This window comes from Sorex araneus, chromosome 9, assembly GCF_027595985.1.
Source record: "Sorex araneus isolate mSorAra2 chromosome 9, mSorAra2.pri, whole genome shotgun sequence".
Taxonomy (NCBI): domain Eukaryota; kingdom Metazoa; phylum Chordata; class Mammalia; order Eulipotyphla; family Soricidae; genus Sorex; species Sorex araneus.
The window spans coordinates 64,167,414-64,193,724 of NC_073310.1; the positions used below are offsets into that span (position 1 = coordinate 64,167,414).

Here is a 26,311-nt window from a genome sequence, read left to right on the forward strand (position 1 = left end):
GTGTGTGGCTGTGTGTATATGACTGTGTCTATGGCTGTGTGTATATGGCTGTGTGTATGGCTGTGTGTTGCTCTGTGTGTGTGTGGCTGTTGTGTGTGTGACTGTATGTGTATGTATATGACTGTGTATATTGCTATGTATATATGGCTGTGTGTATGGCTCTGTGTGTATGGCTCTGTGTGTGTGTGTGTGTGTGTGTGTGTGTGTGTGTGTGTGTGTGTGTGTGTGTGTGTGTGTGTAGGAAAGGTGAGAGGCATGGCCAGGAGAGCTGCCCAGCTTCTTTGGGTGGGGAGGCTGAGGGTGGGGGCTCACACCTGGCTCTGCCCAGGGACCATACAGGGAGCGAGCCTGGGTCGGCCACGTGCAAGGCAAGAGCCCTGCCGGCTGTCCTCTCTCTCCGCCCCTCCCCCAGCCTCTCCTTCCTGCCCCACACTGACTGGGTTTGACGCCTCCCTTCCCCCAAAGGGCTTCCTCTTCCTCGAAGACCCTCACTCAGCACTCCGGAGCTGACGGCCGCAGTGCTGACCTCCCCTGGGAGTGAATGTTGCGTCCCCCGTGGCTGGGGACCTCCCATTCCACGTCCCAGGGCGCCAGGACCCTGGTCCCGGGGTGACTCCTGCCTCTTTGCCAGAGTCTTCGCGGCTTCCCCAGCCCACGTTCCCACTGCCCTCATGGTAGCTCACCTCCCCCGATTCTCGGGGGTTCTGCTGCCTGCCACCACGATCACAGTGTCACGGCCCCTCTTCCCTTCGCCCCTCCCCACCTCTCCCCCGCACCTCACTCCCCCCTCACTCCTCAGCATGGAATAAAGGCCCCTTCGCTGCCACTTCTTAAGCATCTTCATGTACATAACCGCCCCCCCTGCACTTTCACAGTCTGTTTGAGCTTCTGTAGCAAAATGTCATGGATGGGGTAGTTTAAGCCCAGGTGGGGGCTCACAAGCAGTGCTCAGGGTGCAGCTAAGGCTCAGCACTGCTTCCCGGGGTTCGGTGTCCAGGCCCGGCGGTCTGGGGTCACCAGGGCCCCTCCTGGTGGTGCTTGAGGGACCCTGCAGTGCCGCTTCTATATCTCCCCAGCCCTGAACCCGCTAAGGGCTGGTTTTCAGCTGGTGTGCAGAGTCATACCCACCCAGGAGCATTTCCTGTGGGTCTGTGAATTGCTGGGGGGAAAGGTCAGAGGGTGGGGAGTGTGGAGGCTGCGGGTTTAAGAATGGGTGTCATCATCAGCTGCACCTGGATGCTCATTACAGCACAGTTCACAATAGCCAGAATCCGGAAACAACCCAGTGCCCAAGAACAGATGAGCGGTTAAAGAAACTTTGGTACATCTACACAATGGAATACTATGCAGCTGTTAGGAGAGATGAAGTCATGAAATTTGCTTATAATCGATGGTCAAGGGGAGTATGATGCTAAGTGAAATGCGTCAGAAAGAGAGGGACAGACATAGGAGGACTGCACTCATTTGTGGAATATAAAATAACATAGTATGAGACTCACACTCAAGGACAGTAGACACAAGGGCCAGGAAGATTGCTCCACAGTTGGAAGCCTGCCTCATGAGCTGGGGGAGAAGGCAGCTGGGATAAAGAAGGGATCACTAAATCAGTGATGGTTGGAGGGATTGCTCAGGATGGGAGATGTGTGCTGAAAGCAGATAGAGGATCAAACATGATGGCCCCCATTATCTGTATTGCAAACCATAGTGCCCATAAGTAGAGAGAGAGTGAGAGGGAACTGTCTGCCATAGAGGCAGGGGGAGGGGTGGGATGCGGTGGCGGGAGGGGGCGGGGAATACTGGGGACATTGGTGGTGGAAAATGTGCACTGGTAGAGGGATGGGTGTTCGATCGTTGCATGACTGAAACTCAAACATGAAAGCTTTGTAAGTGTAACTCATGGTGATTCATTTAAAAAAAAAAAAGAATAGGTGTCATCATTGGATAGCACAGCAGGGAGGGCATTGGCCTTGCACATGGCCGACCAGGGTTCCATCCCAGCACCCCATGTGGTCCCCCAAGCACCGCAAGGAGTGATTCCTCAGTGCAGAGCCAGGAGTTACCCCTGAACATTGCTGAGTGTGACCCAAAAAGCCAGAAACATAAAAGAGGTGTCGCCTTGGCACTGCGCAGACATGGCACGGAGGAGGTATCTGGCACCCGCCTTGGTGAGACCGGGAGAGAGACGGGGCACCCGGCTGCCAGCACCCACGCCCCCCTTCCCTCTCCAATGGAAACAGCCCAAACAGTAGGCTCCGTTTCACTCCTTCCCCTCTAGTCAGCTCAGTAATTACCTCCTGCCAAAAGCAGGGAGCAGTCATTCTGTGTCCAATTAGGATCTTTGATTTGACTAGGAGATACAACGTAACGTCTTTTATTTCTGTAACCACTTACTGAGGCTGTGCAGGGGGCATCTTTAGCTCACGGGACAGGATTTCCTGCGGCTGACAGTTCTCCAGCGCTGCCTTTTCCCAGCCCCGCTTTCAAAGGGTCTGGGGAAGCAGGAGACCCCCTCCCCCATCAGGAGCTCAGGAGCAGGTCCTGGGGAGGCATCCGGCGGTGGTGGTTCTGGGCAGCCCGCCAGGGCCAGAGCCTGCCCTGAACAAGATGAATGGCCGGAGAGGGGCTGCCAGCAGCCTGGGGGGCTCAGTCTCAGCCCGCCAGGCTTCTCAGGCTTTTCCAGAAACTGGTTCTGTAAACATCCCACAGCGACAGCCTCCAGCCCAGACCCCGGCCCCGGGCAGATGTCAAAGGTAGCTGTAAAAAAACGCCCCCTAAAGTAAGCACGGCTGCCTTGCGGGGCTTGGAGCTCTTCCTGCAACTTTTTATTGGGGGCAGGGAGGGCGGGAGGTAGGAGCGAAGCCTGCTTCTTCCCCCTGCATCCGGGACCACCCTGCTGGACGGGGTGGTCCTCCGCGTTGAGGTGGCACCCTGCCCCCTCCTCCGCGTGGCTTGGATCTGTGGTGTGGGCCTGGGGAAAGCGCTGGTGGGAACCGGGTTTTGTGAGGCTACCGGAGCGTGGCCCCCAGACCTGGAGGGCGTGTGTGGGCGCCCCTGGATTCAAGCTCGTGACCCCGCAAGTCCATGTCCCAAAGACTCAAGGAGGGGATTCCAGCTTGCAGATGGAGAAGAATGTGTGTGTCAGGAGGGTGGGGAGCCTGCCTCTTCCCCACCCCCCACCCCCAGCCCCCTGACGAGAGAGGTCACGCGAAATGCCTGTTTACGGAAGGAGAGCCCATTCCGCGCCTGCGTGTCTGTGGCAGGATTCTCCCGCTCCTTTCTGCGGGGCATGTGGCCACAGAGAGGCACCACATTCCCGGCCAGGATGCGGGGGTAGGTGCCCACGGAACAGGCCAGTGCAGAGCCATTTCGGAGGGTGCCCATTCAGCTCTGCTTGCAGCCTCCTGCGTCCCAGTGCCCTCTCTGAAGGAGTGGGAATCCTGGCCACTCAGTCACGTCGGAATCCCGGCCTCTGTCCCACACACCTAGTAGCATTTCATTATTTTTTAAAAATAATATCTTTATTTATTTTTTATTATACCTGGTGATGCACAGGGGTTACTCCTGGCTCTGCACTCAGGAAGTACTCCTGGCGGTGCTCAAGGGACCATATGGGATGCCGGGGATCGAACTGGGGTCAGCATGTGTAAGGCAGACGCCCTTCCCGCTGTGCTGTCGGTCGCCGCCTCCCCAGTAGCATTTTGACCTCAGCAGAGTCTTTCCTGGAAGCATGTGACCCCTGGTGGGAAATAGGGTCACATTTCTGCCCCCTTATAAAGACAAAATAAGAGAAGTGACCTGTTCAACCAATCGTGCAGGTTCAGGCCCGACTTACGAGAATAAACGTGTTCTGGGGGTTCGGGTCCATGCATTCAAGTCCACGTTTTTCCTCATAGGTCTGCCCTGCTTCCGCTGGCCTTCGATGGCCCTCCAAGGTCCCTGGCCCCTTGCCCAGCTCTCTGAGCCGTGGGCACGGCAGCCTGTCCTGCCTTGAGCGTGGGTTGGTTCCTGCCCCCAAGTTCTCCACCTCCCAGGCCCATGTGTCTTCCAGCACCTTCCAGCACCTTCTCTCTCTGATTTCCATTGCAAAGCCACGTTCCCTCTTCTCTTGCACACGCATCAACTGTTTCTGTCTTTCTGGTTTGTTCTTGGCCGGAACCCAGCGTCTCACACGTGCTGGGCACGTGCTCTCCCCGGAGCACAGACGCATTGGCTGTTAGCCAGTGCCCACTCCAGTGTGCCGGCATCTCGGTCCCCTGCAGCCGGTGCCCCACGGGTGTCGGCACAGACGGCGCGACCTCACCGCGAGAGCCTTTGCCTGGGCACTGAGCAGTGCCCCCAAGGTTGGGTGTCCAGATCTTTTCCCCGTCTGCCTCCTGCTCCCTGGCCCTGCTCCCCGCGCAGGGTCCTGCTTTCCAGACGCAATTCCAGTCGTCAGGCTGTGAGCTGCCTCTGGCGAGAGAACGGGGCGTGGGAACCGAGCTGCAGTGAGCCGACCCCGTATCCCAGCGCCAGAACTGCCCCTCGGCCCAGCCCCGTCTCCTGGTCCCGTTCCGTCTCCTACCTGCGCCTTCACAGTCCTGCAGGAGCGCCTCTGTCTCAGCGTTCTCCAGAAGCGCCCGCAGCCCTGACACTCCGCCTAGCAAGGCCCTTAGGATGAAAGTGACCGGAACGACCTTCCAGGGGCCCTCAGTCTCCCATGGTGCCGGCCTGGCTCAGCCCATTTGGAGCCTTTCTCGTTTCTCCTTCTTGCTCTGAGCAATGTGTGTCTCTGTGTGTGTCTGTGTCTGTGTGTGTCTGTGTGTGTGTCTCTGTGTGTGTCTGTGTCTGTGTGTCTCTGTGTGTGTGTGTCCTCTAGCCTCTGCTCCCCAACCCCACATGACCACTGTCTCCTTGTTTCTGCCCCACGTCCTGGTCTTCAGCTCTGATTCTCCTCCCACCCCCGGCCCCCCGAATATCGACCAGTGCCCAGGCGAAGGGCCCCTACCCCCTGCTCCCCCGCCTCTTCCGTCCACCATTGGCCGTGCTGGTCTCTGGGGGGCCTGGCTGGTCTGGACATGATGCGGGCACCTGCAGGGAACGGGAGCCAGGGCCGCATGCGTGGCTGACGGGCCAGCCCCCGTGCGATGCCGAGTGGACTCCTGAGCCTGCCGTGGGGACCCACGCCCCCCTAGCCCTCTGCGGGCGAGTGTCCCGCTCTCCGTGGGGCCCCTGTCAGAGCTGGTCCTCCAGACCCCGTCCATGGTCAGTGAAGGAGCTCCCTGGGGCGGGGGTCCTAAAACCGCCTGCTGTGCTCCCGCCCCTTCCTGCGGTGTCAGAGGAAACGGCAGCGGTGCCGAGCCCGGAGCCCCACGCCACAGCCCAGCTCTCAGAGGCCAGCGGCTCCCTCCTTGCACCGCCGGGTGTTCGCTTCCAGAGGCCCTCACGTGGCTGCTTTCATCTGGGCGACTCACGTGACGAGGAGCCAACGGCCACGAGCCTGTGGCCCGTCACTCCCCCAGCCCCGGTCATAGACAGGGGGAAGCTGGGAGCGAACCCAGTCCGGCCTCCCGTGCTGCGTGTCCTCAGCCTGTCATGAACTTCTCATGACCTGGCCGACAGAAGGAGCTTGAGAACAGAATCAGTAGGAAACATGTGCACGGGGCTGCGCGGCCCTAACTGTCGGGGACTCTGGGCAGATGGCCCGCCCCGGGCCCCGTTATCAGAATAGAATATTAGGACACGGTCTGTGTCCCATGTCGCACCACAGGATGATAATGACCGTCTCTATCTCTGTGACTTCCACGGCCCAGAGAAGGGGGGCCATGAATGACTATTTTGAGCTCAGGGTGAGTTGCCTCAAGTCCTTTCCGTCTGTGGATTTCCTGTCTGGCCGATTTCGTGAATGGCCGTGAATGGGCCCCATTCATTCATTCGTCTCCCCGATGTGACAGCTCTGTGAGGACTGAGATTCTGTCCTCTCCAGTGGCATGTGTGGCCCTCGGTAGGTCCCTGGACCTTCATTGTCCAGGATGCCGAGGGGAGGAAGGGCTGTAACTCATCATGATGACCTGGAGTGAGGCTCGGGCAGGGCAGTCGGTTGTACTGGGAAGTTGTACTCACGCCTCTGGAATTTCCTCCCGGGGCCCCCGAGGGCCGGGGTCAGAGGGCAGGCAGTGAGGTGCTGCCATCCTGTGTCCACCCCCTCGCCCCCTGCACCCCCCTCCTGGCCCTGGGGCCCGGCCTCTGCGGACGGACCGGAAGTCTGGAGTTTCTGTGCTCGGGGGGCCGGGGCCGGGCTGCTTCTGACCTCTGACTTCTCTCGGTGATGAGAATGTTCCAGGCACAGGGTTTCCGTGGCTCAGGCTCAGGGGCAGCGCTGGTTTCTCCCGGGCAGAACCCGGTGGGGCGACCCTTGGAAATCGTTCTGTGAATTTCCGTGAGCCCGTAGAGTGGGGCTGTCCGTGTGTTGTCTCAGGAGCAAGTCTGGCCCCAGCTCAGCGAGGTGGGGGTGGAGGGGATTCCCGAGTCAGCTGGGGGCGTGGGCAGGGTGGGCCCAGCTGGGTTTGCTTGGCCAGGCGTGACCGTCACTCTCCGCGGGCCTCCCCCGAGTGATTGCAGGGTTCGGACAGCGCTCTCCTGGGAGACGCAAGAAACACGGGGTCATCTGGGGTGACGAACCCTGTTTCGGTTTTTATTGCGAAACACGGGGGTGTCGCTTGCAGGCACGTGCGCCCTCCCCTCCCGTCCAGATGTCTGAGAAGGTGGCCAGCAGCTCAGGTGTCCCCTCCGGTGCTGCCTGTGGACACCAGGAGCCAAGCACAGACATTATTTGGTGGGAGTGAGGGGGAGAGGACCCCCCCAGAGTGAGCGTGTGAGAGAGAGACAGGGAGATCAGACGCACGTGAGACGGGGCTCATTCCTTAGGGGTGGAAGAGAGGGTTTCGTCCAGCCCGAGTGCGGCGGGCTTGCCTTTCCCCTGTGAGGAGCCGTCTTGGCTGGGTGAGGTGAGCCGAGGCCCTCGGCCTTCTCGGCGTTCAGGCCCTGAGCTGGGGTTCCGGAGTGCCAGGGGCGCGGGCCTGTTCTGTTGCTGGAGCCCCAAAGTGAGGCTCTGGGGTCGGGGGGATGGAGGCCTCTTCCGGGCGCGGGCTGGCCGCCCGTTGGGCCTTCCCGAGCGGGAGAGCCAGCCTCTGCACTTTCCTCGGGTGTCACTTTCTCCAGCGGGGGCTCGAGAGGAGGGAAAATGTCTCAACCAGTCCCTCGGAGGCTGCGGGTGCCGAGGACGATTTGAACTCAAGGCCAGGAGACGGGGACCAGCACTGTCCAGTAGGACAGATCTCTGGGTTTGCAGCCCAGAAGGGGGCAGCTCTGCCTCGGTGCAAACAGGGGCGTCTGGTTTCGTGGTGGAGGTGGGGGCAGTTTGGGCCACACTCCGTGGTGCTCAGGGCTCACTCCTGGCCGTGCTCAGGGGACCAAGAGGTGCGAGGGATTGAGCCGTGTTCGAGGCCAGCTCCCCACTCACTGTGTCCTGTGTCCAGGCTGGGAGGCGCGGTTCCTTCTGAGGAAGGAGGAGGACGGGTTTCCCAGGGGCACCCCGACCTCTTCACGTGTGGCTGTGTGCCAAGCAGGGAGGGGAAGCTCTGCCGAGTCTTCCCTGGAGATGTGCTCGTGCGACAGGCCTCGTTCCTGCATCCCTGTGACCCGAACGAAGCCACTCAGCCCGGGGAGAGTGCGTCACTCCAGTGGGGCCACAGAGTCAGAGCCCCAGGGGTGGAGGGAAATGAGGGGCTCTCGTCCACGTGGAGGTGCCGGGGCAGTTTCCCTGCCCGCCGGATGCCAGCTGCTATGTTTCCAGACATCTTTTGTCCCGGTTGTCAAACATAGCGATTACAGAAACGGAGTGGCAGAGACCGAGGGTCAGTGAATTCCAGGAACACAGTGGTGGGAAGACGAGCTCTGTCGCCCCTGATTTCCCTTCCGTACCCTCCCCTGTGTTCCGGAGATGTGGGTCCCTTCTGCTGGAGACACTCCCGGCCTTGGGAGGGCCTGCGCGTATACTGGACCCTCTCGGGCCAAGTGGGGTCTGCTGGGAGTATGTGGGAGAGGCCTTGCTCTTCTGAGGCCAGTGGCCATGCCCTGGCCGGTGCCACATAGGAAGCCTTTGGCTGGACATTCAACCCGTATGTCACTAGGCCACGCCCCTCCCGTTGGTGGATGAGATTTCAGCATCGCTAGTCAGAGGGTGCGCAGAAGCAGGCTAGACCGAGCTTCCTGCCCCACCTCCACGGGGCGAGCGATGGGAGGTGGACGGGCGGGGACAGGCGTGAGCAGTGGAAGGTGGATATGTGGGGGTGGGGGGCGGGGACCAGGTGTATCTGGGGCGCTCAGTCCTGGGGCTGGTGCTGAGGGGGCAGACCGACTCCGCAGTGTCAAGGTGCCTCCCTCGTGCATGGTGATGAACTTGTTGAATGGGAGGATGTCCTGAGGACTAGACAGTTGCCACCCGGGGTGTCTGAGCTCACTCATCTCCCTTCGCCTCCTGCTGGACAGTGTTAAGTTCCCTGAGGGACGAGCACCGTGTGCAGAGCAGCGCCTTGCCCCAGGGAGCAGTCCATGGGTGGGTGACCCCATCCTGCCATGGCTCAGCCCCGTGGGGCCCCCACTTGCGGGGGCTTTTGGCCCAGACCTTGTCCCTGTGACGCCCGGCGTGGAGGGACGCTCCGGGCCTGCACCCGTGGCTGGCCCCTCAGTGACCTCCTGTCTCTTTCCTCGTAGATGACGGAGGGTCGTCGCTGTCAAGTCCATCTTCTCGATGACCGGAAGCTGGAGCTCCTAGTACAGGTCAGTGATGGGAGCTTGAGTCTCCGCTTTCCCCTGGAGGCCGCTGTGCCTCTGACTATGATGGGGGCTGGGGTGGGGCAAGGGAGGCCAGCATGCGTGGTGGGGGGTGGGTTTGTGTGTCTGCGTGTTCTCTTAACTCCGTGCACGGTGCCCCTGGCGTTCAAGGCCAGGTGTAGGTTTGCCTGTTGCTGGCGGTCTCGGGGCCGGGAAGTGTCGCAGGGCCACTAGCCATTCTCCCTGCTCCTGGGGACTTGACTGGACCCTGATAACTGGCCTTACCCAGAGCCCTTCCTCCCGTGGTCTCCCTTGCTCAGAGGCCGGCAGAGAACAATGCGCAATGTTTTGGGAGCACTTTCAGAGGTGTGAAGGAAGAGGGCGTTCTCCCGGCTCCCTGAGCAGCTCCCCTCCGCCTGTCCCTTGGGTCACCACTGACATCAGGATTGACCCCATCACCCTCTTTCTGGTGCTTTAAAGTTCACGGAGTGACAACCCAAGGGACCGTTTCTCCTTGAGTCCCAAAGCCTGCTCGGCCTGAAGGTTTCCGTGTGGCCGCCAGAGACGGTGGCCTCAGGGCGTTGGCCATGAGCCTGAGCCTCCCTCACGCCGTGGCCAGAGACGGTGCCCTCAGGGCGTTGGCCACGAGCCTGAGTATCCCTCACGCGTGGCCTGTTTGGGGCAGGGATTCTGCTGTGTGGCCTCGGGAGGTGACGGGAGGCGGTTGGTCTCACTGGTCAGCCTCCATCCGGGCGGAGAGACCTCATGGTGCGCGTGAAGGTAGGCTGGTCACAGGTAGGGGGTGGACAGGCTGTCCATCAGGCCCCTCTTATCCAACCCAGAGCCTGTGGCTTTATCTCTGTCCTGTAGAACCATTTCCACCAAGCAGAAACCAGTAGGCAACAGAGAACCAGTACCCAGGTTAGAGAGCCGCCCAGGGCAGCTGAGAATGGGGCCTGGTGAACAGACACGGCGACCTCTTGGTACCTGTATTGCAGACCATGGTGCACGGGGGAGAGAGAGAGAGGAGAGAGAGAGAGAGAGAGAGAGAGAGAGAGAGAGAGAGACAGACAGACAGACAGACAGACAGAGAGAGAGAGAGAGAGAAGAGAGAGAGAGGAGAGAGGGAGAGAGGGAGAAAGGGAGAGAGAGAGGAGAGAGGGAGAGAGAGAGGAGAGAGAGAGGGAGAGAGAGGAGAGAGAGAGAGGGGAGAGAGAGGAGAGAGAGAGGGAGAGAGAGGGGGAGAGAGAGGGGGGGGGAGAGAGAGAGAGAGAGAGAGAGAGAGAGAGAGAGAGAGAGAGAGAGAGAGAGAGAGAGAGAGAAAGAGAAGGTTCCTGCCATAGAGGCAGGCTGGGGTGGGGTGTGCCATGGGGGAGGGGAACGGAATTAGGGACATGGGCCGTGGGAAACGTACACTAGTGGAGGGACGGGCATTGGGATATAATTTCAGTCATGTAATTGGGACATTATATGACTGAAGCCTGATCATGAACTGCTTTGTGATGTATCTCACGGTGATTCAGTAAAATATATACATTTTATAAAATGGGGCCCGGGAGGCCCCATGTGCAGGTGCAGTACGCCCTCCCCCAGCCTACACACACACACACACACACACACACACACCGCACCAGCATCATCCATGGCTGGTAGAGCCTCCAGATCAGAACCGGGGGTGGCTTGCCCTGGCTCCTGACCCAGCCTCCCGTCTGCCTCTCGAGGATGTGAGAGTGACACGTGCTGATGAGGCATTTGCACATCCCTGCGGGCGGCGGAGAAAGGTGTCCTGCGGCCGGGCGGAAGGACCGCTGTGTGCCTAGAATAAACGCACGGATGACCCGGTGCGCACCTCGGGCTCACCTCCGCGGGGGCCGGGCTCTCCTTCTCCTGGAAAGTCTGAGAACGTGTTCGCCACCGGCAGACTCGGAATCCGCCACCCCCAGCTACAGAGCAGGGAGAACAGACTTGGCCGTCCCGGCAGGGCTGCTCGCAGCTGCTCTCATTGGCTGGCCGGCCTGTCAGTACTGCGCGCGCCGAGCCGCCATTGGCTCCCGTCTGGTTGGGCCACGCCAGAGTCCCGCTGGGCCCTGGGCCAGGGGCGGTGAGTGGCCTGCGAGTGGAAGCAGGGGCGACACCCTCTTGGGTGTTTCCAACCTTCTGTCCCGACCACCCAGGCCTCCCAGGAAGGGGTGTCAGACAGCCCCGCGGCCGGCTCAGACCTCACCACGAGCCATCAGTATTTATGAGGCTGCTGCAGAGCTGGGCTCCCGCTCACCACTCTCACACTCCAGGAAGCAATCGAAGCTGAGACGGGTTAGTCAGAGAAGCTTCTAGCAACCCGGTGTCATCCCGCCCAGTGAGCGGTGGAAGGAGGCGAGATTCATGAACCCCACGGGGTGACAGGCAGCTCACCCAGGAGGCTGGTGTCCTGTGAGAACAAAGGCGGGTCCAGCGCCCTGGGGGCAAGATGTGTGGTGTGTTCCTGTCCAGCACACATACACACACACTTTCACGACACCACGTAAGCCACACACATGCGCACACACGTGTGTGTTCATGTCTACAGGCAGGGTGTGCACACATTCACATCTATGCACAGCACATGTATGCACACACACGCATTTCCACATCTGCACACAAGGTATATATACATGTGGACATATTATCACACATGTACGCAGCTACACATGGGGCACATATGTGCATACCTATGTACATGCACGTCTACAAGACATGTCCTGCATGCATGTGCATGTTTATAAACAAGGCACATGCACTCATGTATATGTTCATGCATGTGTGTGCATGAACACACGCATCCACACGCAGCTCCAGGACCAGATGGCTCTGGCAGCCCTGGGTGAGGAGGAGCCCATGGGGGGTGGGGGCAGCTGTGGAGACCAGGCTCTGGTTGCTTAGCAACAACTCCTCACTCCTCCCCTCCCCCATGCCCCACCCCCCACACCCATGCCCTGTCTTCTGCGCCTCCTCCTCCCTCAGTGCTGATGCCGGCAAAGTTTAAATGTCTTCCCTGCGACAGGGGACATGGCCCTCAGGGGTCGCTTTGATGTGATGGAAACTGAATGTGACGGAGAGGAGGGGAGGGGGCAGGGAGCTGCAGCCCTGCGAAGCCGTCACGGAGGGGGAGGGTCGTCATTTCCCAGGTGGCCACTGCAGGGGGTGGTCCTCCCCCTCTCCCGTCGTGATCCTCATGCCTCCCCCCAGCTCCCTGCTCGTGGGGCGCACACGGGTGTGGTCAGCACTGAGTGTGGTGGGTGTGCGGTGTGGGATGGATGGTGGAGTCTGGGCTGTGTGTGATGTGGGGAGTGTGTGGCGTGTGAGTGTGGTTGCATGGATGGTGTGCGTGTATAGTATGTGCGTGTGCATGTGTGGCCTTTGTGTGGGGTATGTGCGGGTTTAAACTTGACGAAGACTGTTTCCCAGGGAAGACACACACACACACACACACACACACCCCACAGAGGGAAGAACGCCGTGCCGGGATGGTTCAGCCACAGCTCCCTGTGCTCTGAGCCCTCCTTGCTCCCGGGAGCCTCTGTGTGGTGGGGCCAGCACTGCGGTGGGGTGACCGTGCGGCATGTTCTGGAAACTGCAGCCCCTGAGCCGGCCTGACCCGCGCACCCTCCCGCTCTGTGGAGAATAACGCGGGGGCAGCGGGAAGTCTGCTGCAGCGTGTTCCGCCCGCCCGGAGGGGGGCGTGGGGGCAGGGAGGGACTCGGCCTCTTCCGACGACACATACGGGTCCAGGCCGGGTGCAGGGAGGAGCCCTGGCCTCATACCGGGGACCCTCACTGAGGAGACTCCCCACGTGGTCCCCAGGGGCCCCGGGGCCCCGGCCGAGAAGCTGGTCTCGAGGGGGACGCAGCTGGGCGCCAAGAAGCGGCCTTTGTGCGAGCTTGTGCTCGACTATTAAGCGCGAGGAGCTTCTCGTGGAAGACGTGTTGCTCAGAAGCCCAGGGCTCTCCACGTCCACTCTGTTCTGTTCACCGCCTACTCCAGACACACACACATGCACGCACACACACACACACACACGCGCGCGCACACACTGACGCATGCAGATACACAGACACAGAAATACACAGACACACACAGACTCATAGATGCACAGATACACAGGCACACAGACACACATAGGTACCCACAAACACAGATATGCAAGCACACACAGACACACAAAGATACACAAGCAGATACACATATAGACACAGGTGCACACAGACACACATAGACACTACACAGAGACACAGACATACACAGATACCCAGGCACACACACAAATACATAGACACACAAGCACACACAGAGATACACAGACACACATAGGCACAACACACAGATACACAGGCACAGACACCACACATAGATATACAGATACACGGACACACGCATACACACACACACACACACACACACACACACTCTCTGGCAACTCGCCCTCTCGAGCAGTGCAGTGTTATGGACCCTTCCGGGCAGTCCTTGTGTCCTGGGCCACCCGGCAGGGCCCAAGCCTGTGTGCCGCCCCTGGACAGTTCCTCGGAAGACACCCAGGGCTGCAGAAGTGGCTCCCTGTAGGGCCTCGGGCTGAAGGAGGGCCTGGGCGGGTTCCAGAATCTCCGCGCAGAGCCTTTGGGTGCGCCCAGGCACGCGGTGGCGCTCTGGTGGGCGCGGCCGGCCGCATTCAGGGGGGTCAGAGCCTTCACCGGCCTCCCCTGCCCCGGGAAGGCCAGGCCAGCAGGGCAGCAGGAGACGGTCACCAGGCGCACACAGCAGGGCCAGCACAGCCGCGGTCACCCCGGCCCCCGGCCCCATCTCTGGGGGGCAGCGGGGCCAGGGCCAGGAGCGATCACTCTCCCCCACCCCAGGGCCACCGGAGACCCGTGCTGCCAGCGCACTCAGTGTGCCTCCCGCTGCGGCTGGCCTGTCAGACACACTCACACCCGCACACACCACACACTCAGACAGAAGCCCGCACACCCATTCGCAGCTGCGCATGGATGCACACACACATACACATACTCACCATGTGTATCCCATTTCATACACCCACACATGCACTCACACGTCTACTCGTGCACATGAGCACACGTGCTTGGTGACATATATGCACATACTTGCACACACCTAGGCACATTCACCTGAACACATGCACACAGATCCCACACAGACACACGGTCACTGATGAACGCAGGGACACATGCCGTGACTGACACACGTGTGTGGGTCTCGGGGAAGCCCTGGCACGTAGCCCAAGTTCATTCAGTCGAGAGCGTGCTCGACAAACCCCCACACTGTGCCGGAACACAGCGCCCAGCGCAGCCGATTGGCCGGAACGAGGGTCGGAGGTATTTCTGCTGTCCCCCGCCTGGCCCCCGCCTGGCCCCCGGGGACTGTCAGAGGCACTTAAACCTCCCGCCGTGGGGGACCTTCCGGAAGCCGCAGCCTGTGCTCGCCACCCACCTCCCCAGGCCGCTTTGGAAGCCTGAGACTGTCCCGGGCACCGGCTAGCAGCCTCCGCAGGTCCTGGGGCGTGCATCCGTCTCCCCGGACGTTTCTCTCTGATGCCGGGCGTGCTCTCTCGGCTTCCTCTGACTTCCAAAAATGGACAGTCCAGGAACTCGGAGCCCTTGGGGCCCAGAGGCTTGATTGCGCCACATTTTTCTTCCTCTGGGAGAAGACAGGGCTTGAGCACCGGTCTGCAGGCAGGGAATAGTTCCGGGAAGAATAAAGTCGGGGTCCGGGGACTGGCGTGTCCACGTGTGTGTGTGTGTGTGTGTGTGTCTGTGTGTGTCTGTGTGTGTCTGTGTCTGTGTGTCTTTCATTTCCTTCTTTACTTCTTTCCCCACCCCTTCCTCTTCCTCTCACTTTGCCATAGGGGGCATCAGATACACTTATCTGTGGTGTTTGCACACGAGCTCAGTGGAGAACACATTTCAGTTGTGGCGGACTCTGTTTATAGTGCTCTCTGGGGGTCAGACACTCGGTGGTGACACTGGGGGCCCCAAGTGGCAGTGTCCCCAGGAGCAACCCTTGGCGTGTGAGGCGGGCCAGAGATCAAACCCGAGGCCTCTCACTTAGCCGCTGGCCAGCCCTCGGTCCCCGGGGTTTCTGGAAAGATCAGCAACCTCCACACTGGCTCACACACCCTCGGTAAGGACAGTGTCCTCCTCCTGTGTGTGCTCTTTGGGTTCCTTTCAGGCCACGTCTCCTGAGGGAGTGGGCCTGCAGTGGTGTGGGTTCTCCTTCCCGCAGCCCTCTCCCGCCACACCCGCACGGGCCCGGACCCCACCGCAGAGTGTGGCCAGAGCTCCTGGCCCACAGTCCCAGCACCGGGGCCTCCACGGGCAGACCGGCCTTCACTCTGGACGCTGTCGGTGTTTCTTTCCCACCTTGTCCTCTGGCATGTGCCCACGGCCCCGTGTGCTTCTGGGTTTCTGGCCGCTGTGCGGGTGCATGTTCACGTGTGGGAGCAGCTGACGACTGCAGCTGGGAGGCAGCTTTCTGGAATGTTCCTCCTCCTTTCTTTTTATATATTTGTTTTTGCTTTTGGGGCCACACCCAGCGATGCTCAGGGGTCACTCCTGGCTCTGCACTCAGGAATTGCTCCTGGCGGTGCTTGGGGGACCATACGGGATGCTGGGGATTGAACCCAGGTCAGCCGCGTGCAAGGCAAACGCCCTCCCCGCTGGACTACCACTCGGGCCCCTTCCCCCTTTATTTTTAAACGTGTCTCCACTGGCCTGGCCCCTGCAGTCTGGGGCACCCTCTCGCCATAGCCGGAGTAACCGCCTCCTGAGTGTAGTTTGAAAAGCAGTGACTGGGGCATACTGAACATATAGGACTTCACGACTTAGCTTTTGTTTGGTTTTTTGTTTTGTTTTTTTGGGGGGGTCCACACCCCGTTGTGCTCAGAGCTTGCTCCTGCCTCTATGCTCAGGGATGCCTCCTGGCAGTGCTTAGGAGACCCTAAGTGTTGGGAATTGGGAATTGGTATTGGGAATTGAACACCGGTCAGCTGCATGCCAGGCAAGAGACAGCTCCTGGACTCTCTCTCTGGCCTCGGTTTTCTGTGTCCATCCGGAAAACTGGTCCCAGTGTCCATCCACAAACATTCCCATTGCCTCCACCTTTCCCGGCTTCACGTATATTATTATTGTCATTATTGTCATCATCATTATTATTATTTCTGCAGTTATTTATCATGTAATAACTTTAAAATGAGATCTATCCCCTTATGAAATTATTTTCAACCTGAAACTCACATGAAGAATCAAAAATAGTGAAACTGGTCCAAGCAGAGAGTAGAGTGGGGGTCTCGGGCTGAAGAGACACGGGTGCGGGTACACCAAGAAGACTTCGCCAAAGGGAGCGTGTGCCAACGTAGATCCGCGGTCCTGCCTGACGAGACTCGGCTCCTAACGCTGTATCTTGCGCTCAGCGAGCCGTGGGTGGGGTCCTTCGGGCCTGACTTCTGTCCATGTTTCTTCTCCTGTCTTACTCGGCTTTCTTGAAGCACCACGAACACCCATGAGCAGAGCCTCTCTCCCAGCAGGCTGGCATGTGTCGGGCGTGCAGGGTGCCCCGAGTGGTCTCCTGGACACCGGCAGGCCTGGCCCCGGTGACCCCCCGCCACCCTCCGACACCATCGGGTGGCCCGGGCAGACAAGCAAAAAGTCGAGCCGTTTCTGTTCTGCAGCTGCAGTCCAAAACACAAGCGCACCCCCGCTGGAGACCCCAACACCCTTCTGGTCAGAGCGGTGGGTCACGACCCCACCCCACAGGTCCCCATGTGTGGCCTGGTTGGCTGGGCAGCTGCTGGTCACCGCCTGTGCCTCAGCTCTGTAGTGGCCCTAAAGCCAGAAGCCGGTGGTGTTTGCTTGTCCAGCCCTCCATCCCTGGACGAGACCATTCTGGGGTGCAGATGTGCCCCCCGTAGCCCAGGATACCATTCTGTTCTGGAACATTGGCTGCTGTGGAGTGGGGGATCACGGCCCCTTGCCGATGGGTTCTGGGCACACCCATTGTGGACACCGGCTTTCGCTTCTTCTTTGCCCTGAGACAGGAAGGCTGGGTAGGAAGTTCCCGGGGTGGGGGTTGGGGGGGCAACAGGAACCGAAGCTAAACAGAGACTTGGGGTGGGTGGGATACGAGCAGGGTGGAGGCTGGGCACTGGGGGGAGGACCCCAGAGTCAATGTCAGAACAGGTATCTGACCACCGTGCCAGACAGGGGTCCCCTAGGCCCCCGCACCTCATGGGTGCTGCCCAAGCTCCCTCCCAGGGCCCGCAGCCCGTAAACTAGAAACTCACATAGAAGTGACCACAGCTCTGTCCTGTCCCTTTCAAAATGATGGTCGGGAAAGGCTGGCGGTGACCCTCCCCATGTATCCCCCAGACTTTTCCTGCCTCAGGTGTTCATCCTCTGCAGCTGTTGGCAGCTCAGGTCCTAAAGGGGCCCCCAGACACCTGACTCCCGGGCACACACTGCCGACGGTGTGTGCAGATCAGAGCCCGCCGCCTCTCGCCTGGGCCTCGCCCCCACCCCCTCCCCGCTCTGCTGTGGCCCCGCGGGCCCCTCGTGAGCTGTCCGGGTTCAACTGCGACACAGACTCCCTGTTCAGTGTGGGGGTCGTGACTTATTCTGAAAAATAAAACACAGACATTGAGTCGAACCCGCCGCCCAGTCCTGTACCGCCAGGAACCAGGAAGGGCTGGTTTGTGGGAGGCCGGAGGGCTGCTGGGAGCCCCCAACTCGGGGCCGCGTGGCTCAGGCTGGGAAGAAACCCGCGTCTCCATCCTCCCAGGCTTTCCTGCTGAGCCTCACGGTTTCCAGGCTCGGAGTCGATGGCGGGAAATGTGCTCAGTCGGATGATGGCAAGAACCGACTGTCATCTGGGCGAGGCCTGAGGTCCTCCCGCCCTTCCTCCTGGAGGCTGGGGGGGCGGGGGGAGGGGATCTCAGCCCAGCAGACGGGGACACAGCTGCCCTGGGTCTCACCCGGCAGCTTCGTTCATACAGCGACACTCTGTGAGGTCCCCCTGGACAGGACGATGTAGGCCCCGGGGGTGGGGGGCAGCCGCCCATGACGGGCCATGAGCCCCCAGTGCTCCAGAGAGGCGCCCACAGCCCCCCGGGTCTGGAGGGTGGTGGCACAGAGGGGCGGGAGGGGGCAGAGCATGGACGGGGTGCCCTTGCGTCTTCCCTGACAGCCTTGAGCGAGTGTCCCTGCCCCAGACCCTGCCTGGGAGGGTGAGACCCCAGCTTGGGGGGCATGCTTACTGGGAGGGGGCGGCCAGACCTTGAGAGGGGTGCACCCCTGCAGGGGTTGTGGGCAAGCAGCAGGGTCTCCATCAGGAGGCAGCTCCGGAGGACACGGGGTGTTTCATGTGGTGGAGGAGGAGGTGAGGGGCTTCCCAGGTAGCCTGGGGCGTGCGGGGCCATGCCCAGCCACCCGGGCAGGGCTTGGTGCCAGGGTGTGAGGGTGAGGCTGCTCGGGCCTGCGAACAGCGGGAAGCCCAGGGCCACCCCAGCCACGCCGAGGGGACCGTGGGGGGCTGGAGACCCAGCCTGGTCTGGGTGCCAGCAGGGGCAGCGCCTGCGCCCCCACCCCGCTCTGCGGCTCCCCACGGGGCTGGCTTGTGTCTCGGACACGCTCCCTCGCTCCAGCCGTTCATTTACTCACTGGCGCAGTCATTTAACATGGAACATTTGCTTGTGGCGGGCTCTGTGGAAATAAACACACAGGCGACACAGTTCCTGCTCCCGAGTCTCCGTTCCTGGAAAGGAAAGCAGCGGGCTGGGGGCTGGGCAGGGCGGCTGTCGGAGCACAGGAGAGCGGGGCAGGAGCCCGAAGGACAGAGGGCCCCAGGAGCGGGCAGGAAACGGGGCCCCTGCACAGGCACAGCCCCGCCCTGCTCACCTGCTCTCGCCTCTCCGGGTGGTGCTGCCCCGGGCCCTGCCAGGCCGGGAGTCCTGCACCGAGGCTGATTTCCAGGTCCTGGCCAGGCTCGACCTGGGAAGGACGCCCGGGCGGCGGCCTCGTGGGAACTGTGTTAGCAACATCAGAGCTGGCCGGAGACTCCCCGGCCCAGTCCGTCCCCTTGCAGGGGGCTCTGAAACCTGTGCTCCATGGGGTGGGAACGAGGACCCCGGAGCAGAGCCAGCTGCGGGCTGGGGTCTCTCTGGGGGCTGTCACGTCCATCGTTGTGGAGATGGGGCGGGGGCGGGGCTGGCTGAGGACACGCCCCCGTGTGGGTGGGGCCAGCTGGGCTTTCCAGGGGCTCTGAGCCTGGCAGGGCACCGCAGCGGAGGGGGCGGCCGAGCCTGTTCTCCCAACTCCGCCAGACTCTGCTCCCAGTCACCCCCACCCCCCATGCTGTCTTGCTCCAAGCCGTCTGGAAGTGGGCGGTGGTCCACGGTCCGGGTGTTTCTGATCCAGGAAGGAGCGGGGTCTCTGCAGTCCCCGCCCGCCCTGGGCAGAGCTCGCCGCGCCTTTGTGCCCAGCCTGTCTGCCTTTGGTGCCGCTGCTCTTGGAGAATAAATGTTTTTCAGCCTAAAGTCCATCTCCCACCCCGGAGCATCCCGGGAAGCCCTTTCTGGTGCACGTTTTTCCCCCTCTCCAGCCCTCCTCATCGCGGGCACTGCAGATGGCAAGAGAGCGCTTGGCCGAGTGAGGTGCTGGCCAGCGGGGTGGCGACGGGGCGGATGGCCGGGCAGGCGTGTCCCGAGCAGAGGCTGTGCGCCAGCTGTCAGTGCCCAAACACGCGGGGAGCCCCCCGGGGGCGAGCCCGCGCCCCAGAGACCCGCGGTGCCTCGTCTGCCCTCGTCTCCCTCTGCAGAGGATGGTTCACACGGGCTCCCGTGGGCAGAGGTGTGGCCGCACTCTCAGAGGGCGATTTTGATTCTGATTGGAGCAGGTCCATGTCTGTGGCCCGAGAGAAGCGATGGTTTTTTTATTTTATTGATTCACCGTGAGATAGTTACAAGCTTTCATGTCTGAGTTACAACCTCACAATGATCCAACACCCGTCCCTCCACCAGTGCACATCTTCCACCACCAGTGTCCCCAGTATTACCCCCCTCCCACCCCTCCCCCTGCCTCTATGACAGACAGTTTCCCCCATACTCTCTACTTTGGGGCATTATGGTTTGCTATACAGATACTAAGAGGCCATCACGTTTGGTCCTTTATCTACTCTCAGCACACATCTCCCATCTCGAGCGATCCCTCCAACCATCATTGACTTAGTGATCCCTTCTGTATCCAGCTGCCTTCTCCCCCAGCTCATGAGACCAGTTTCCAACCATGGAGCAATCTTCCTGGCCCTGTCTCTACTGTCCTTGGGTGTCGGTCTCATACTATGTAATTTTATATTCCACAAACGAGTGCAGTCCTTCTGTGTCTGTCCCTCTCTTTCTGGGGAGTCTGTGTTTCTGCCTCACCAGCTCAGCTGACATGGCATGAAGGCGGCGTGGCTGCAGGGGATAACCCCCTCTCCCGGACACGTGCTCTGTGACATTGCCCTGAGCAGTCTGGAGTGTGTGTGTGTGTGTCTGTGTGTGTCTGTGTGTGTCTGTGTCTGTGTGTCTGTGTGTGTGTCTGTGTCTGTGTGTATGTGTGTCTGTTTCTGTGTTCATGTGTCCATCTGCAGGAGCCCCCTAAAGAACACCTGCCCACTGGCTCCCGAGGGGCTGGGTCTCTGCCCGGCTGCTGGCAAAGGCCGTTTGCCTTCCTGAAGGAGCCTAATTACACACACTGCCAGGGCCATATCACCGGGCATCATTCTCGGGCATGGAGCAGATAACCCCAACTCCCCCCGCCCCCGGCAGACACACACTGCTGCCGCCGCCAAGACCGAGCTGCTGTACTAGCCAAGTGTCGGGGAGACCAGGTGGGGAGACCCAGGCGCGGAATGGAACAGTCGAGAGTGTGGTGCAGCGGGCCAGGTTGTGGCTCGTGGTGACGTCACGCCTACCTGTGTGAGACCGGGGCTCCACACACACGATTTGCTTTTTGAAGGACGGGAGGAGAGGGGAAGGGATCAGGGCTCAAGCGTGTGTGGTGGGGGCTGGGGAGGGGAAACTATCAAGGTTTCCCCAATCCTAGACCCAATGGCAGAGTCTGCTGGAAGCAAGAAAAGAGGAAGTGGAGGGAGGCGATGACAAGGAGCCGGCTGGGCGGGGACACGGCCCCAATGACAGAGCGCAGTACTGCCCTGTCCCCCAGCACATCGAGAGTGGCCACCACAAGACTCAGAAATAAATGACAGGGGCCGGAGCGATAGCACAGCGGGTAGGGCGTTTGCCTTGCACGCGGCCGACCCGGGTTCGATCCCCGGCATCCCATATGGTCCCCCAAGCACTGCCAGGAGTAATTCCTGAGTGCAAAGCCAGGAGTAACCCCTGAGCATCGCTGGGTGTGACCCAAAAAGCAAAAAAAAAAAAAAAGAAAGAAATGACAAACCAAAAGAGCCAGTCACAGTCATAGTCGGTGGTGAGAAGGGTGGAGGGTACCGGTCCCTTCTCGGGTGTCCAAGGAGAATGCTGCCAGGGTGGCCCCCAGCCTCCGTCAGGAGGTCTGTGACCCAGTAGGACCACTGCCCTGAGCACCTGGGCACCTTCCGTCCGGCCCCATCCAGCGCCCCACCCACCCTGCCTGTGCTTCCATGCAGCCTGGCCTGAGCGTCCACTTCATGCTTCCCACTGGCCTGGCAAGAATAGATTAAGCCCCTAGCTGCCTACTAGAGAAACCTTGATCAGGCGCCTACTGTAATGTGGCAGGGCCTGCTCCGGGCTGAAAACCACCAGTCAACATAAGCCTGCTCCCTTCCCCGCCTCCTGCAAGACACTTAAATCTACGAAATTCTCTTGCATTTAGAAAAAGCAGCTTTGAGCTATTTGCAACGTGCTGGCTTTGTGCTCAGCATTTGAAAAATAACGCTCTGGGATGGCAGAGCCTGGCAAGCTACCCGTGGCGTATTCCATATACCAAAAACAGTAACAGGTCTCACAATGGAGACATTACTGGTGCCCACTCGAGCAAACTGATGAACAGTGGGACAACAGTTCAGTGCTACAGTGCTCTGGCCAGAGAGATAGCGCCGTGGATAGGGCCATGCTTGCCTCACACACAGCTGGCCAGGGTTCCATCCCCAGCATCCATAGAGTCCCCTGAATACCACCAGGAGTGATTCCTGAGCACAGAGCCAGGAGTGAGCCCTGAGCATCTCCAGATGTGACCCAACCGCCCCCCCACCAAAAAAAAAAGGATATTTTTATTGAATCAGTGAGTTAGACCCTTACAAAGCTGTTCATGATTGGGTTTCAGTCATACAGTGTTTTAACACCATCCCTCCACCAGTGCACATTTCCCAGCACCAGGCCCCAGGGTCCCTCTCATTACCACCCCCCACCCCCTGCCTGCCTCTCTCTCTCTCTCTCTCTCTCTCTCTCTCTCTCTCTCTCTCTCTCTCCATCTCTGTCTGTCTGTCTCTCTCTCTTTCTCTCTCTCTCCATCTCTGTCTGTCTGTCTGTCTGTCTGTCTCTCTCTCTCTCTCTCTCTCTCTCTCTCTCTCTCTCCTTTTGGGCATTGTGGTTTGCAATATTGATACTGAAAAACTTTAAAAATAAAATAAATCTTTTCAGCCAGCTCCTGTGATACCCTGGAGCTCACCAACATCCTAAGCCTCAGTATCCTCATCTTTAAAGCTTGGCAGGAGCTCAAGACACAATGAGATAAAGCCCCAGGCTCAGCCAGAGCTGCAGAGGATGGCAGAGTGGGGGTGGGGAGAGACAGCAGCCAGGGAGAAGGCAGGGGAGGGGCGGGACCCTCATCCCCATCTGCATCTGCCTGCCGGGACCCCCTGCTCACTGATCCATGTTGGTTTTCTTTCCTTCTGGCAGTGTCCCACCTGCTCCCCCAACCCCCACCATTGACATAAGGACCCACAGTTGGCCTGGCCGGTCCTGTGCTGCCCCCAGGGTGACCTGCCGTGTCTGCGTCTGCGTCTGCGGACAGGCTTCTCCGCCCCCTCTGAGCCTCCCTGTCATCTAAGCCAGTTGGGGGAAACGGCCTCGCTGGTTCTGCGTGGAATCCAGCCTTCCCGCGGGGTTCAGACCTGGCTGCTCCTGGAGAGTGTGCTAGAAGGTGCCCTTCGGGCTCTGCTGCCAGGGCCTGCCGTCACTGCTATACCCCCGGTTGCCCTCATCCGCCTGTACGAGGCTCTGACCTCCCTCTGCCCCTGCCACAGCAGCAGCAGCAAGAAGCCTGGGCCAAGAGGGGGGCATCAGGGATGCTGGCACAGCCGCCCCGGGCTGAGGATGACCTCATCCACTCAACAGAGTAATGAGCAGCCAATGAGCGCTCGCCCCCGGGAAATGAGCAGCCAATGAGCACGCGCCCCAGTGATAATGAGCAGCCAATGAGCGTCCCGCTTAGGTAACGACCAGCCAATGAGCGCCTGGTGCTTACTACGGCTCGCTCACGAGCCGGGCTTCTGAGACGCCCTGCCAGCATCATCGATTCAGAGGCTCCCCACGCCTCTCCCCCCTTCCCGCCAGCCAGGCCTGCAGGAAAGCAGGACACGGGGCCGACTCCCAGACTCCCACCGCATGCCTTCCGAGGGGGTGGGGGGAGAGGGAGAGAGAGAGAAAGAGAGGGGAGAGAAGGGGGAGAAGAACAGAGAGAACATTAACTGCAAGAGTCGTTTCCCAGGGCGCCTGTCCCTGGCTGAGGTCTGTGCTGTCGCAGCGGAGCTGGAGGAAGGAAAGGGAGGGCTGGGGGCAGGTACCCTGAGTGAAGCTCCCTTTGCTCTTGACCCGCTCAGAGACAGTCTCGTCAGCCCGAGCTGCCGCGTGCTCCTCTGACAGGAGCCAGGGCTCTGCGTAGGGTTCTCCCGAAAGGCTCCGTTTGCTCCCTGCTCACCCACCCGCGTGGACTCCCTAGGACCAGGACACTCTGGCTGGTGCCTGGTGCCCACATGCCTGTGGGTGACCGGAGTTCTCTCTGACCAGGAGCCGCACTGGCAGCGCCCGGGACTGGAGTATCCCCTTGCTTCCCTGGGCTTGGGGTGTGGGCAGCTATTGTTTCTCCAGAACAAGCTCCCTTTCCGCCTGCTTTACTTCGAGCAGTTCCTGTGCCTCGTTTTCGTCTTCCCACCCGCGGCTCAGTAACTTGCCTGACATTTCCGCAGCCGCTTTCCCACTGGAACCGGCGGGCTCAAGGCCAAGTGCGGGATGAACTCACTGTCAGTGCCGACGTCTCTGAGTGGCCGCAGCAGAGTGACCCAGCCCAGGGACAGACAGACTCGGCAGAGCCGGGCCCTCCCGGGTGCCAAGGGCTGGCCAAGTCTCCTTCCTGACTGGCCGCAGCAGCCTCCCGCCTGTGGCCCCCCCGAGCTGGGGAGGGAGCAGGCGCTGCCGCGGTCTCCTGTGAACGAGGCGCTTGAATGCTTGTTTGTAGCATCACTCTCGAGTCATACACCACAGGCTGACAGGCCAGGGGCAGCCCATGAGAAGCAGCCGTGTCTGACTCATTGTGCCTCAGGGCCAGACTGCCTGGTTTCTGGAACATTCCCTGCCCCTGTTCTGTAAAGACTCGGGTTCCTTTCAGAGAACTGTCCTCAGGATGCTTGTCACCTCCCAGACATCACTGCAGTGGGGGCCAGGACTTGAACCCGTTGCTTGAAGGGAATATTGTGCTGTCCCTGGCATCACCCCACACGCTTATTCCTGTCTTACTCTCTCATTCACTCCCAGCAGAGAATTCTGACAGACCCACCAGGGTAGGGGATAGACTCAGGAAGTATTTGTGAATGTGTGAATGTGTGTCCATGCCCGCGCGCTTGCACGCACGTATACACACACACACACACACACACACACATTTTTCTGGAATCTTTTGTTTATTGTTGTGAGCTTGGAGCTTGGCTGTTTAGTGAGTGTGCTTGGGAAGGCACAGTTGTTGTAAAGACAGTGTGTTCGCTTGGACCGGGGGTCACTGAGGAATAGCACTTCCCGGGAAGCCCTGTCTCCAGCAGTGGCCCACCTGAGCACCGCCTGTTTTACGGTCATTTCAGAGCAGACTGAGGTGAATGAAGTATTGCCAGTGTAAACACAAAGTGATTTCATGCCTGGCGCCTTGGCACTCTCTTTCGGATTGGCAGAGGTTTTTTTTGGGGGGGGAGGGGTTGGTTTCATACCCAGCAATGCTCAGGGGTTACTTCTAGCTCTGTGCTCAGAAATTACTCCTAGCAGTGCTCGCGGATGGGGCGCCGGGGATCGAGCCCGGGTCGGCCGAGTGCAAGGCAGGCACCCACCCCGCTGTAGGGTTGCTTCAGTCGTGGCAGAGATATTTAAGGGAGTTTATGGTACAAACAATCACGGGCCCAGGAATACGGTTTCAGAAGTAGCCACGAGCCTTGCACGTGAGGCCCTGGGTTGGATCCCCAGCACCGCCTGGTCCCTGAGCACCCACACGCACCCCCTCCCACCTGCCACAGCACCACCACACACCAGCAACAAGCATTCGTCAGGGGAAGACTTTTCTTCTCCTTTGGCAAAACAAGTGCAAATAGAAGGTGGATTTTCAGTTCATTCATAAATTTTACTCCCCGGGCTTCCTGACTGGCCTGGCTCTGGACATTCCCTGTAGCGGTTCCTTCATTCTTTGGAGTGGACATCACCGCGAGCAGACGGAGTGTGATGGAGGGCAGCATCTCTTGAGCCATGATTCAAAATAAACTGCCCCAATATCCACCCTTAGTGAGGTTGATACTAGGACCATCTCATGGGGTTGTGATGAAGATTAAAGATGGTAATGACATTTCTAGAGATCCTAGAACAGAGACACATGGAGTAAATAACCTTTAAAGATGTGACGGGAGAGGAGGCTGGAGCAATAGCACAGCGGGGACGGTATTTGCCTTGCATGTAGCCAACCTGGGTTCGATTCCCAGCATCCCATATGGTCCCCTGAGCACCACCAGGAGTAATTCCTGAGTGCAGAGCCAGGAGTGCATCGCTAGGTGTGACCCAAAGAGCAAAAACAAATAAATAAACCAAAAAAGCAAAAACAACTGTAGGATGACATTACTTTGTCCTCTCCCTGCTTGCCACAAGTAGCTTAATAGAGAAGTGATTATAGCTAAACAAAGGGATGGGAGAGAATCTGGAACACTTTGATGGGTGTGACTGGGGTGAGCCTAAACTCCGGGGAAAACCGGGACAAGCTACTTGTGGCAAGCAGGGAGAGGACAAAGTAATGTCATCCTACAAACAACAACTAAAAGATATGACGGGAAAAGGATGGATGAATGGATGGATGGATGGGTGGGTGGGTGGATGGATGAATGGATGGATGGATGGATGGATGGATAGATGGGTGGGTGGGTGGGTGGGTGAGTAGGTAGATGGGTGGGTAATTAATGGATTTTTTTTTTAAGAACTTTGTCTTCCTGTCAGTTCATGATGAAGTGTTCTGTG

The 26,311-nt window shown here is 59.6% G+C and overlaps 1 protein-coding gene across 6 annotated transcripts in view; it reads left to right on the forward strand.

Annotated features, from left to right (window-relative positions):
• Nucleotides 1-26,311, forward strand: part of FRMD4A (FERM domain containing 4A) — a 202,948-nt gene that overhangs the window by 85,546 nt on the left and 91,091 nt on the right. For all 6 annotated transcript variants that reach the window (XM_055146651.1, XM_055146649.1, XM_055146652.1 and 3 more), the window contains exon 2: nucleotides 8,752-8,817. In XM_055146651.1, the coding sequence (XP_055002626.1) occupies nucleotides 8,752-8,817 (66 nt within the window). The remainder of the gene's footprint in view (nucleotides 1-8,751; nucleotides 8,818-26,311) is intronic.